The sequence below is a fragment of the Oryzias latipes genome, chromosome 5, assembly GCF_053564925.1.
Source record: "Oryzias latipes strain Hd-rR chromosome 5, Olatipes_Hd-rR_3.1".
Taxonomy (NCBI): Eukaryota; Metazoa; Chordata; class Actinopteri; order Beloniformes; family Adrianichthyidae; genus Oryzias; species Oryzias latipes.
In genome coordinates, this window is record NC_136241.1 from 36,303,628 (window position 1) to 36,317,302 (window position 13,675).

A 13,675-nucleotide genomic window follows, 5' to 3' on the forward strand; every position below is an offset into this window, starting at 1 on the left:
GAGAAAAAACTCGACCCAAAGTTTCGAGAAAAAACTCGTCTTGCCGACATAAAAGTCGAAATAAAGTTTCGAGATTAAAGTCGCAATGTTGCGCGAGAGAGAAAAAAACTCGTAAATTTAGGAGATTATTGTGGAAGTGATCATCATGCAGAGCAGCAGGTGAACGCCGTGCAGCAGCAGAGACTAAACTCAGTTGATCAGGTGAGCTGAATGTTTATTGATAACGTCCCAGATGTCTGGAGGCTCATTTGATTGATTTACGATTCATTAAAGTTTTCTTTATTGATGGTTGGTTTGCAGGATCTCTGCAGCCCGATGAAGCCGTCATCGGTGTCCCTGCAGCTGTTTGCTTGAATCCTTTCTTCCTCCACCAAAGACCAGATCTCTACGTTTGTGTGACACTTCCGTCTGAGGAGGAGAAGCACTTTTTGCCTTTTTCAACGTTGTAATGCTAATAAAACAGATTATTTTCATTCATCTTTGTTTTTTAATGATCAGATGGGTCGCTTCATCTGCAGGAGGGGGGGATGGAACACTGTTTACTTCAGCATTGGTGCTCGGATGACAGATTCATGACGTAATGAGACAGATGAACTTCAGGTTATGTGAATGAAAAGGAGAATAAAAGCTGCAGCGGTTCTCTGCACCCAAACGTGTCTCTGAGCTCCTTATTTTTACAGATGAAAGTCCGATTTACTGACACCGAACCCCGGAAAGACGGCTCCACTAACAATAATCTGATTTTGAGTCGCCAAAAGGTTCAGCATCTCTTTGTTTTAAACCTATAATCCGGAAATAAAGCTTCACAAAAGGCTCCACATAATTCATCTTCAAGCTAGGCTCCGATAAACAGACAACTTCAGGGTTTTCTCCTTGTTAATCTATGACTTTTTTCCCATAAATGTACGAGTTTTGGTGGCCATAAAACTCAAAGCCACCAGCTCTCTAACATCAGCCATAACACTGAATCCTCCTGACAGACTCAGCTTCACTGCTCTTGCGCAACATCGCCACTTTAATCTCCAAACTTTATTTCGACTTTTATCTCGACACGACGAGTTTTTCTCGAAACTTTGGGTCGAGTTTTTTCTCGTCATTTTTTTTGTGTCGAGTTTTTTCTCGTCGTGACGAGATTAAAGTCGACATGACGACTCTAATCTGGTCATGTTGGCCAGATGTTTTTCCTCACCGTGGCCTAAAACTCCGTCGCACCAAAGCGCTCAGTTTAAGGACGGATGGAGGAACAAACCAGAACCTCATTCAGGAACAAAAGAATGTGTTTTCTTTCTCTGCAGAGAACCATTCAAAGGGATCTATGGAGGTTAGATCGTAGGAAAGTGAAAAATGCAGTTTTGAAACATTCTGTGCAGAATAAAATGAGGTCATTTGATAATTTAGCAAAAATAAACGTTGTCAAAAGACAGAAGATGTTTTTCACGCCTTGAATGACCTTGAGGTTCGCAGCAGCTCTCATTGATTTCTGAGCAGTCCATGTTATTGGATGATGGTGATAGTAGCGCGTTCTACCGTCTTTTCAGCTCGCTGGGCGCGTGTGCCGGAAACTAGGATGGAAACGCGCATGCGCAAACTAGTCAGTGACGGCTGGCGAGACCGCGGGGTTTTCTCTGGGAAAAACAGGACGAGCTCTCTGCACAGAGAAAAGCAGGAAGCCAGCAGCCTTAGACCGAACCGGTTCTGGTTGGTCTCGGAGACCCAAGAACCCCAGAACCCGGTCCGAACGGACAGGGAGGGAGGGTCTCCGGTCGGATGTTCTCCATGACTTCTGCAGCTCCGCATCACTGCAAACATCCCCAACCAGACGGGAGGAGGGTCTGAGGAGGTTCTACAGAACCGAAAGCAGATGGAACCGGGTCAAAAGATCACGAGGAACCGTCCAGGACCCTCCAGAATGAGCGCAGGTTCTGCTGAAGGTCCTTCGAGCCCAAAGCCAGAAACCTTCAACCCCCACCCCGCGCGCGCGTGACAGCTGCATTTCTGCAAGAGGAGGTCCGGAGGATCGCAGGACCCAGGGAACCCACTGTTCCGGTTCTGAGTGGGTCCAAACTACAAGTGTGTCTTACCTGGAGTGTTCATGGTGGTGCTCGTGCTCGTAGGAGGGCGCACGCAGGACTCCCGAAATGCTCCTCTGCAGAGAATGGCAGACGTCCCGACCACACAACGCGCGGGGGCTCCACACCCCACCTTCAAAATAAAGGCTGGAGCGCACAGAAGACACAAAGAATCCGGGCTTTTATTTTGGAGCACGCATGCGCTCTGCAGAAGCTGCTTCTGGGACGTTTGGATGGGGTGGGGCGCTGGGGGGCCCCAGGGCTCAGGAATGTCAGCCCCCGTCAGCCCACACGAATGAGGACCAGATGATCCCGACCGGAACCTTTTCCTTGGCAGATCTATGGATGTAGTCTTGTTGATGGTGAAAACATTCGGTCAGACGCGACACATTATTGTGAAAAGCTCCTCCCAGGTTCTTCAAGCATCAGGCTTTTATCTTATTTCCTCTGAAATCCATAAATAGTAAAGTAATCAATGTTTGGGATCGCAGATTACTAAAGATCAAAAAGAGAACGGATGAACTATAATCCTGGAATAAGTTTAATCGTTGGCCACAACGGGATCTTTCACTAAAAGGTCATGACCTCTCAGTGAAACTGGTCTACATTGCTTCCTCAATATCTCTGCATACTAAAAATGCAAAAAGGATCAATTGGATCCTTTTTATTTTCCTTTGGAGAAATAGGATCCACTATGTGCAAAATCAGTGAATTCATTAAAAGGCGGAGGACTTGACTTTCTTGACTTCTTCTCTCTAAATAATGTCCTCAAAGTGAAATGGTTCAAAACGTCTTAAAAAGTGAAACTTCATTTAGGAATTTCATACCAAAGTATGTCTGTGATAAGCTTGGAGCTCTGCCATCATGGAACTTCAAAATAGAAAAGATTCCTTTCAAACTATTTTCCAGAATCAGGTTTATTGGACTTTGATGTACAAACATCCTTTTTCTCCGCAGCGCTCCTAGATTTGCAATAATGCAGATATTCTACACAAAACCAGAGTAGTATTCTAGAAAAACGGTTTGTGTAGTGACAGCTGATGAATCCACAGGTAACCTGATGTCACACCTGGAGTTCCTGTCCACCTGCAGAGTTTGCATTGATGGTGTTGGACTTCTGTGGAGCAGTTCTCCTTAAATCACCTTCTCCTCCCAAATGGACAGAACTGTTTTTCTGGCAGGAATAACAAAAACATCAAAAGTGCAGGTTATCTCTGACTGGAAGAGCTTTGGAACCTGCCCCAAAAGGGTTTGATCTCCAATAAAATTAAAGACATCTCTTTAAATGTTTTCCAGTCAAACACTTTTTAGCAAATTTAAAGCAGATCTGGACAGAAACTGTTCATTTTGTCGTTTCTCCCCACAAACTGAGCCTCGTTTTTTTAGTTTTTGTCATTGATTTCCCTTTTCTTTCATTTCCAGGTAAGATTTTGACTTTCAGTTAGGTGGCATTTTGTTTGTTATTTTGGCCTTGGTTCACCCCGAAGCCTTTTTGGCTTCATCATGAGTTATTGTTGGTTTTTATTCCTTCATTTGTAAATAAATGTGTAATTTGTATGCAGATATTTGTTTGGTGTTTTCGTTCATTTAAACCTGGTGGCACAAACCAGTTACTTTTTTTGTGATGCCCCTCCACGTTCCCCTAGACAACAAATGGGGCGTAACATCCTTTCACTCCGACATTTTGGAAAGATTTGACTCATTTTATAACAAACCACCTATGTGAACAACACATCATTAGGTAGGTTTAATGCAGAGAAAATATATGTAGCTAACTCATTATCTTTTTAATTGAAAAAACACTTGAGGTTTACAGTATTGTGGCAGTTGTAAAAAGATTTCAGCAAGTTATAATTACAACAGGTATAGAAAACTGTAAACAACATAAATATTTATATATATATATATACAATAATGCAGAAAATACAAACTTAAATAAAAAAGATTAAAATAAAATAAAGGGGTTACATTGTAATGATCAATAACTTAAGGGTTATCAAATAGCTGCAAGTTACCTATAAGTTTACAGATGAAAAAAAAGAGCAGAGTTCTTTATGAAATGTAAAAAATATGGTTTGAGTGTAACCCTTGTGCTATCCTAGGCACTTTAACACTGGGAGTTGGGTCATCTAGACCCACTAGACAGTGGGGTCATCTAGACCCACTAGACAGTGGGGTCATCTAGACCCACTAGACAGTGGGGTCATCTAGACCCACTAGACAGTGGGGTCATCTAGACCCACTAGACAGAGCTCTGAACCTTTTTCTTCAATGATTTGTGATCTTCACTGGTGTCCATGGATTACATGAAATCTTTCCACCTTTATCCACCTTTGTCATGGTAGGGAGAACACCTCAATGGAAGGGGGGGGGGGTCATCTGGACCCCATAGGATAGCACAAGGGTTACGAGCAAAGCAACACCAGAAGATTTGTTTGTACTGTGACCGAATAGGATTTTTTTAGACCAAAACTGTTGGTCTGCTTTAACAGAATGAGTTGCAGTAGAATAAATTATTAGGCTAAATATTTCATTCACAAGTGTAAATATGCTAACAGAACTTTATGTTTTCCAGAAAGAAAGGATTCTGTGTGTAAACACTATTAAAACACACGGAAACATGGTCTCTTCTGAAACTTTTACAGATTTATTTGCCTTTATTATTTTTGTTTGACCTCCTTAATTTTGCTATTGCTATGTTTTTTTGACATTTTCTTCCTTTGTCTGGCAAAAATGAACATTTTGTCTTTGCACACAGTGTGGAAAGACAATGTTTGATACTTTGTATGAGCAATATTTGTTTTATTTTAAAAAATAGTAAAAAAAGAAAAAAAAACGATGGGGTCAGAACTTCACAGGACGAACTGAATATGAGGCGGAAACCGCGCCGGTTGGGCTCAGCGTGATGCGTTTGTGTTTAACGTTTTGTGGTTTCTCTGCAGACGTATTAGAATCAGTGTTTCCGGTGAGAAACTGAAACTGATGCCTTTAAAAGTTCTTTTGGGTCCAGGTTCTGATGATTGTCTCCGTCTGTCACAGGTCTGTACCCCCCGCCCACGGGTCCTGCCCCCAACATGGTGCCTGGAGCAGGTAAGATCTGTGACTCGTTGACCTTCACAGCAAGGGGGGGGGTCACAACATCAGGATCCGCTGTTGATCCACTCAGCGGTGATGTTGGGTGGGGGGGTCAGAGGGTCCAGAACGTGTTGATCAGAACCCGGCATTGCGTAACATTGTTGTTGATTTGGGTTTCAGCGATGTCCCCCCTGCTCCATGCCCCTGCCCTCAACATGCCCGGCAGCCTCCCCGGTTATGAAAGCATTGGGGGCTACGTCCCCCCCCCCATCCTCCCCCAGCCTGCCCCAGCCCCCCCGGGGCCTGCACCTGAGAACTGGAGGTGAGCCCTGATCGCTGTGCTGACCACTGACAGCAGCTGGTTGATGACCCCCCCCCCTCCCCCGCTTGCATTGCAGCATCCCGTCCCTGACAGAGGAGGAGGCTCGGGCGGCATTGGAGAACTTTGTGTCGGCTCAGTGCTGTTACGGTTCTGACCCGGCGAAAGAGGGCGTCATCACAAACATGGAGCCCTGCAACACCTTCAGGGTGAGTCCAGGTTCTGCTGCTCTTCATCACAGAGAACGTCAGGAGTTCAGAGCTCTGATGAAGCGTCAACAGTGGGTTCTGGTCTTAACCTTCTTTGTAATTCTGACGGGTTCTGACGCTGCAGCGTCAGAACCCGTCAGAATCCTTTCAGAACTGGAGGGTCAGCGGAAAACGTTGACTTGTTGGAATCAAAATCCTAATCCAGGAAAGTTTCAAAGTCTTTGGTTCTCAGAGAGGATCCCTGCAACAAGAACACCTGTGGATCCTGGCCGGAAACAGATCCACTTTGGTGTGTGTGGACTAACCCTAACCCGGGTTAAACATAGCCAGACCATCCCAGCGGAAGCTGTTTGGGATGTGAAACATATTTGTGCTCCGTGTTCATTGAGGCGGTGCTTTTTTCTGAAGAGGGCGAGCCGTTAAAGCTGCTTTTTGAGAAAAACGTTGGAAACTGCGACCCTGACTCATTTTTAGCAGGAATGCAGTTACGGACTGAGCAGAGCGTTTGGACTCCTGTGAAGCTCCAGGGGAGGTCTGCTTCTCATGGAGTCACACGCCAGGGCTTGATTGACGGGAGTGCCTGCACGGGCTGTGGGAGGGGCTTAACGGTTGCAGAAACGCTGCCGTCACGAGGAAAGTGCAGAGCCAAAACCAAAGCAGTAAAACATCTAAATGTAAAGTTTGGATTGCTTTAACTCCATGCGTCTTCTCCTGCTCTCACACTTCTCTGCTTTTCTTTACATTTTTTTGTTCAAATCAGAGGATCTGACTTTCAACTAGATGCTTACAGTTTCATCAAGTCCAAGTCATCTCAAGTCTTTTACTACGTTCACTCTGGCTTAAGCGACCACTTCCAATGGAAGTCTATGTAAACGCCTTTGTGTGCGCGTTCATGCATCACTACACACATTTTAAGACCGTTTTCCGCCATACAAAACGTGTTCTCGTGAGTCCGGCAGCCGCTAACCCAGAGCGGCGGGTCGGCTCGCAGTCCGAATTCTCACACATAACAAAACAACAAAACGCACACGTAACAAAGCACCCTCCCCTCAAACACATTCATAAATCCGGCTGCTCTGCTCAGAGAGGTTCACTCGGTCCACTGGCACCGGAACCCGAATGCAGAGCTCGGATGCCGGGTCCAGACCTCAGTGGACACGCATCCCCCCCGCATCTCCCTCGTGAGGGGTGAAAGAGAGGGGAGAGCCAGCGGGGCGAGAGCGGAGCGGCTGGTCGGTCCCGTATGAGCTCCGAAGCTTTCTCTCAGCGAAACACCATCTATGCATGACGTAACCCAGAGCAGTAGTGACACACGATCTGAATGACCGTTTACATGAACAACGATCGGTATAACCCAGCTATCTCGATCGGAAAGAAATTTTGATCCGAACGAGTCTGACCGGGGCAAAGTATTCCGAACGGTGTGTTTACATGACGCATTTTCTTTCCGATTGCTGCAAATACGAAACACGACTCGTCTTGCTTGGGGCGGTCCTCCCGCCGTGTTCACCATCCATTCGGCTCTCACCGACACATCTACTGGAAAGCTATGAAAGCTTATAGTACTGTTGTACTTTGACAAATTCGCACACGGGTACACAACAATGTTGTGATGTCTTTGTCACACATTAAAACACCAAACGTCTGTCTTTTACCCGAAATCCGCTCATATTTACTCAAAACTAGCAACTCAACAAAACTCCCCACAACAATAACACAACCAACAGGAAGTTGTCGGCCTTACACTCGAAACACGGAAGTTAACCGGAAGTTCTATCGTGCACGTAGGCTGTTGGGATGAATTATTGGTGCGGTCTTTTCTGGACTTGTTTGGTTCCAGGTCTTCGCATTAAGCTTCATGTCAGTCAATAGCAGCTCAAGGCTCTTCTTGGTTCTATGAAGGTTCTCCTTCATCGTCACTGAAGCTCAGTCATAGCAACTGGACCTAACATTACAGATAAATATGGGTTATGTTTTTTAGGGTGGATTTGATGCACATTATAGAAGTCAAGAAGGCAGATAACTGATATTTGGAGCCGAAACTCGTTTTACTAAATTTAGAATATTACAAACACCAATAATTCAGTGCAAGAAGTCAAAGGCTCAACAGGATATTTATTATTATTATTATTATCAGTTAAATAAAAAGTAAAACTTCAACATAATTTAAACGAATTCTGGGAAAAGTTAAAAAAATAAAATAAAAGGTGTGCATGGGTGCTAAAGACATTAATGTTAACGCATTAAAAACATTTTTTTGCGCGTTCAAGACAGTTGTTTAGGCATTAAAGATATTTGTGTTAATGCGTTAAAAACATTTGTGTTTTAGCATAGGTATTTAAAAAAAAAACATTTTTGTAATAAAGATTTGTATATTTTGTTGAAGCACCAATCTCGGTTTCCTGTGTTGGAGAGTCCTGCGCTGATTGGATTCTAGTTTTCCGGTGGCGGAGCTCGGCAGCAGAAATCTTGGCGCCATGAGCGGGACCTCCGACTTTAACCTACGACCCCTGGCTGCAGCCTGCAGAATTGCTCAACATCGTGGAATGCTGAAACGCTGTGGAATGTTAACCCCGCCCACGTTGAGCCCCTCTTCTTCTTCGCATTTTACAAGTTTCCCTGTGCAATATTGCCACCTACCGGTTTTTAAGGAGTTTTTCCTTATCGTGAAGGGGGGGTCTAAGGGGAGGAACGCCGGTTTAGTTTAGTCTGTTTTGTTAAAGTTTAGTATTATCCTAATGCATTCTATGTATTCATGATCCCTTTTTGATTGCATGTTTACCTAACAATTACTGGTATGAAGCCCATTGAGACGTCTGTAGTTCGAATTTGCGCTAAATAAAAAATATGTTGAATTAAATTAGGGAATTTATCCCGTGATTGCTGTCTTCTCATGCCTTTTACATGTTTCTATGTGCATGTATTAGGGAGTTAATAAATTCTGTCTGGCCTCACAGACCCGGAGAAAGTATGTGTGGCAAACTTTAATCCTTAAAATACGTGCGGGCAATTATGGAGCACCCTGGAACGTTTCTGCATGCACTACAAGCGGCCAACCTGAATTTCCACCGTTTGTGTGTTTGAACGGACGTAAATAAATGCATTAATTAACCGCCTTTATAATATGTACAATCGTGTTTTAATAATTTTCTTTAGGAAAAAGCTCCCTTTTATATTTGGCTACAGGAGAAAAGGGCAGACTGAGCAAAGCTGCTGACTGTAACATTAGTTATATTCTACCTGTCATTTATTGATCAATGGTTTATTGTTATGTGTAAGATTATATTACAATATAAAATATATAATTTATCACACCTAGGTTCCACAGATATTGTGTAATAACTGTGTATTTATGCTCAGTCTCACACAACTGTAGGAGTGTCTAGTCTCAGGCGGGTTAAACATTGAAAGTAAAACCTCTGACCTCATGCTAGACGTGCATGTGTGGGAGGTTTTCTCTGAGCCTTCCTCCCAGCCTCCAAACACATGCTTAATAGGTAAACTGGTCACTCTAAAGTGTCCATAGGTGTGATGTGAGAGTGTGTGGGTGTGTGATTGTGGTCCTGGGACAGGCTGGCGAGCTGTCCAGGATGCCCCCTGCCTTCACTAGCAAGTGGCAGGGATAGGCTCCAGCAGCCCCGTGACCCCAAAAGGAATGAAACGGAATAGAAGATGAATGAATGCTATCATATAGCATTAACCCTTGTGCTATCTTAGATGACCCCTCCCCCTCCATTGAGGTGTTCTCCCTACCATGACAAAGGTGGATAAAGGTGGAAAGATTTCATGTAATCCATGGACACCAGTGAAGATCACAAATCATTGAAGAAAAAAGGTTCAGAGCACTGTCTAGTGGGTCTGGATGACCCAACTCCCAACGTTAAAGTGCCTAGGATAGAACAAGGGTTACACATATACAAATATAGACCAAAAAAGTAGAAAAAACAAAAACAGCAGACACTGATTTACTGTTCCTCAAAACATTCATACACCTTTAATTTTTTACTATCCATCATTTCTGTGCAAAATGCTTCACAGTCACTGAAAAACTGAAATGAAAAGACGAAAAGCTCCCTCACTTCCATCAATCTCTCATCATCTTCACTCATGAGGGGGCAGGTTTGGAGCTCTTTAAGACTCTCCTTCTGTTCTCCTTCATCCACCTTCAGAACATCAGGCAGGGAACATCTTCCTTTAAAGGACTGCCCCCTTTGGCTGCCTCAATGGTGCCGTGTAGTAAAGCAGCTTCTTCCTGCACAGAAACAAAAGGTCATTCTTAGAGTAGATACTGGAGATGGCAACAAACGGTGTGTGTAAATTCTGATGTCTGGTAGAAAAGAGAAGATGGATGTGCATCATTTATCCTCAGGAAACAGTGTGTTTCAGGCAGCAAAATGTTCCTGCTCCAGCAGTACCTGAAGAAGAAAGAGGCTCAGACTCAGAGCTCTTCAGAACCTGCTCTTCCTAAACCTTCTTCTAGTCCTCCAGGTCTGTGGCAGACTAGACGTTCATGCTGACGTTAGTAAATATGGTAGAAATGATGTTTCCCATCTTTTCAGTGTCTTCTTTAGAGATGGAAGATGATGAAGAGTTGGAGAGAATGATACTCTATGTCTCTCCATCCAAACTCCTCCCTTTACAAGGTAAAATTAAATCACACACAAGTACACACTGAGTGTTAATTACTACTTCTGATTCCAACCGGTTTTCTTATTTCTTTTACTAAAGAGCAGGGACATGTAGTGAAGAAGATGACAGGACCAACGTGTTTAGAAACAATCCCAACCCAGCCAAGTGAGCAACACCAACATGTATCACATGTTGATTATGTTTCTGTATGCAGAATAGTAGTACTAGTAGTTGAAAAACTGATACTAGACTACATGTTAGTCTTAGATCACTCCTTTCTTTACACTCAGCACTTTTAAATGTGTCTGTTCAAATAGATGCATATTCATATGTTTACTTTATTTTCTTGCAGGTTCACTGAGTAAAGGTCTAGCTGCTGCTGCTGCTGTCGCTGGTACCTGATGGTTCTGTCGTTAACCAGGATCACCTTTTCCTTTCCTCTGTTTGCTGGTTGGCCACGTTCTGTTCTAATGCAGGTGTTTTGTGTGATTGCTTTTGTGATGCTGAAGGTATTCATTGTTCGTCGTTGAGGGTAAATTCAGAAATATTTTATTTGCATGAGTTTCTCATGAAAGTGATTGAAAGAAACCAGTCTTAAAAAGCAGAATTACAACAAAAGTACATGTCTTAACACGTCAGAGTAAAGTGGTTACACATGGATTATTACATCATAATGGTACCTTTCCTGGTCAATCAAAATATTAAAAAAGGAAAATAATTATTCATTTATTGATTTTCATACCACACCTGTTCTATTGAGCATGTTTTCTTAGATGGTTTTGCACAATTACTAACAAAGAACTCTAAATACTTTGGGCTTTAGTGATGGATATTTCTGTTGATCTGAATCCAGACCAGCCTGAGAAGTCCAGCTGTCCTGCTGCCACACATGCAGGTGAGTTTTGGGGATCATTTGTCAGCTTTACTCTGCTGCAGCGTCCTGTCTGTTTCTGACTGTCTTTTTCCAGCAGTTTCTTCTGCTCCAGTGAAGACTCCTCTGCCAGTACCACCAGAGTTCCTCGCCTTGGAACTGCCTCAAAGTGTCCAGGATAAAACCTACAGTCAGTGCATTAACTTTGACAAAAATGCAAAGTACTGTATTCATTTGGACTTTGAGATAATATTTTATTCAACAACTCATGTTATTTTTTTATTTTTCCAGCAGTCGTTGGAAGACCCTCAGCTCAGTCTGCAGCTCCTCCTCCTGCTCACTTTCAGCCAACGCCTGCTGCTCCACCACTTCCATCTTATGACCAAGATGTTAGCAGCTGGAACTGATCTCCCCAGCAGAGGATCTGGATGAAAACAGAGATGGAGGCCTTAGGACTGTGGCCCGGGTGTCCACCTGTGAGACCTGCAATGAATATGATCTGCTTGTGGCGTATCCCACCTCAGAACATCATTTTCCGTAAAACCTTTGGAGACCCAGCAGCTGTGGTATAAACTCACTCAAGGAAGTGAAACTGTCACTGTGCCAGTTGTGACTCTCCCTCATGCTTAAACCAGAAGAAGCTCCTCTAACTCAGACCGACGTTGAAATAATGGTGAAGGAGATTGTAGGTCTGCAGCAACAACAGCAGAAACCTGGAAAAAAGATGATACACAACTGTCTTGCTTGTGGGCAGCCTTGTTACTTTGAGGATGGATCTTCTGTTCATTTATCTGTCTGGGGATGTAAAATACCTCTACTGCTCCAAAAAGGTACACTAGATCTATGCAGCAGAAGTCCTTACCAACCCCAGAATCCCATTTGCAGACTTTGCTGTCAGTCCATTTTTTGACAGAGAGTTAAAGGCTGCATTCATGGTCACACACACTGATTATGATAGAACTCCTGATTTTATCCTTCAATGTGAAAATATTTGTAAATTAGTTTGTGAAATCTATTTTGTGAATACAATTTTCTTACAGTTTTGTTCTTGAATTGTTTAGTTTTGATAGAAAAAGCAACAATATTTACTTCTACCTCAATTCATTTTACATCTTTAAATTACTTGTATTAATTTTTGCATATTTAAATCCTTCTGCCCTTTAATTGTAGATACATGGTTGAACGTTTTGTGTTAAATACTGTTTATTTATTTATTGCTTGTTGATATCTTAATAAAGCATGGTTGAAATTGAAATGACTGTTTTTAGGCACAAGGAAAGATGGAAGTAGAAAACAATAATTATGAAATGTCATTTTCAGTTTAACATTAAAACATTTGTTATACCCTAACTTCTGACTGACATCACTCTAACCGGGGCTCGAACTCGGTACCAAAGGATTTCATCACTTTGGAAAGCATTCCACAAGCCACAATTTGATTGGCTGCCTGTGCTGCAGAAGCTGCATTTTGATTGGCTGTTCCGTGTTACAGGTACATACGGCTGGCCTTCGCGAGGGGGCGGCATTTGCCGTGCCCGATGCGTAATGTGCTACATACTATATTCAAAGAGGTAGCTTGAAGCTTTTAAGTTGAAATTACTTCAGTAGCCGACACGTGATGCTTTTATTTTGACACATCAGACTCTTAATAATGTCTTCCTCCTATTTCCTCTTCACACTTATGGTGCAAAAAAAAAAAAAAAAAAAAAAAAAGAATAATTCAGAGTGAAACAACGTAAAACAGTCACATGAAAAGGAATTAGGCAGAACAAACACCCGTGCTCAACCCAATTTCGACAAAAGCAGGCAATGGGGATTATTTCCCACAATTCTTTGCTCCGACACAGCAGACCCGACGCGCACGTGACCACCGCCCTCTGCTGCAAGACGCTTGCGGCCACACCTCTTTGCGGTAGTCTTTGGAGCATAAGTAAAAAAACTCGAGAGGGGAGCACAACTCGCCGGTGGCTGGCTGAATCACACTAACAGGTGATTGGGAGTCTTTTTCTATCTGACAATCAACTCTGGGCCGCAGCTGCGCCTCCCGTCATAGAGACGGAGCCGCGTGTGTCAGAGGGAAGGGGAGGGGGAGGGGGAGGGGGGTGAGCGCAGACCATTTTTAATGGATTGAGTTTTTTTGGAGGATTTCTACTGTTGGTGTTGCACAAATTTAGGGAAATGCCAAATATTTTTGGAGTAATCCCACTGATGAGTTCTAAGATTTAGTCTTTAATGTTTTATAAGACCTAAACATATTAATCACAATAAGTTTTATTTTTTAGATCTAATCCCTCTGATATGTTTCACAAAGACACACACAGGACGTCACACATTAAGAAATTATTGCTAAAAATGAAGCAGGAGTCCAGCTCTAAAAAAATGCTCCAAAAAATGATGAAAGAGCAAAAAAAATGGAATTATTTGATATGTAATTTCTTATTAATATTTCCAGGCTTTGTTTGTTTTGTTCTGCAGCATGTTCATATTTGTATAATTTTGACAG

The 13,675-nt window shown here is 42.9% G+C and overlaps 2 protein-coding genes across 9 annotated transcripts in view; one reads left to right on the forward strand and one right to left on the reverse strand.

Moving 5' to 3' along the window:
- Positions 1–2,436, reverse strand: part of LOC144992250 (protein SSUH2 homolog) — a 25,450-nt gene extending 23,014 nt beyond the window's left edge. Inside the window, exon 1 of the mRNA XM_078947873.1 lies at positions 2,082–2,436. Within this exon, the coding sequence (XP_078803999.1) occupies positions 2,082–2,094 (13 nt within the window). The 5' untranslated portion in view covers positions 2,095–2,436. The remainder of the gene's footprint in view (positions 1–2,081) is intronic.
- LOC105358483 (uncharacterized) lies at positions 2,306–12,427 on the forward strand. 8 transcript variants are annotated; one of them, XM_078947879.1, is made up of 11 exons: positions 2,306–2,444; positions 5,109–5,159; positions 5,325–5,466; positions 5,543–5,672; positions 10,049–10,160; positions 10,232–10,315; positions 10,401–10,466; positions 10,654–10,777; positions 11,125–11,196; positions 11,273–11,362; positions 11,464–12,427. In XM_078947879.1, exons 1-8 carry the CDS (start codon positions 2,411–2,413, stop codon positions 10,701–10,703), a joined length of 669 nt encoding a protein of 222 aa, XP_078804005.1. In that variant the 5' UTR covers positions 2,306–2,410; the 3' UTR covers positions 10,704–10,777; positions 11,125–11,196; positions 11,273–11,362; positions 11,464–12,427. The 8 variants fall into 8 exon arrangements, with proteins under 8 accessions (XP_078804005.1, XP_078804003.1, XP_078804004.1 ...); XM_078947877.1 differs by having other exon boundaries at positions 10,654–10,751; positions 11,270–11,362; XM_078947878.1 differs by having other exon boundaries at positions 10,654–10,751; positions 11,270–11,362; positions 11,467–12,427.
- Positions 12,428–13,675: the final 1,248 nt, after the last annotated feature.

Bases quoted from the DNA above. Each gene is read 5' to 3' on its own strand.
- LOC105358483 (XM_078947874.1), top strand. From the start codon at position 2,411: ATGGATGTAGTCTTGTTGATGGTGAAAACATTCG. The intron at 5,160-5,324 runs GTAAGATCTGTG...TTTGGGTTTCAG, and splicing joins CAACATGGTGCCTGGAGCAG to CGATGTCCCCCCTGCTCCAT. The intron at 5,467-5,542 runs GTGAGCCCTGAT...CTTGCATTGCAG, and splicing joins CCTGCACCTGAGAACTGGAG to CATCCCGTCCCTGACAGAGG.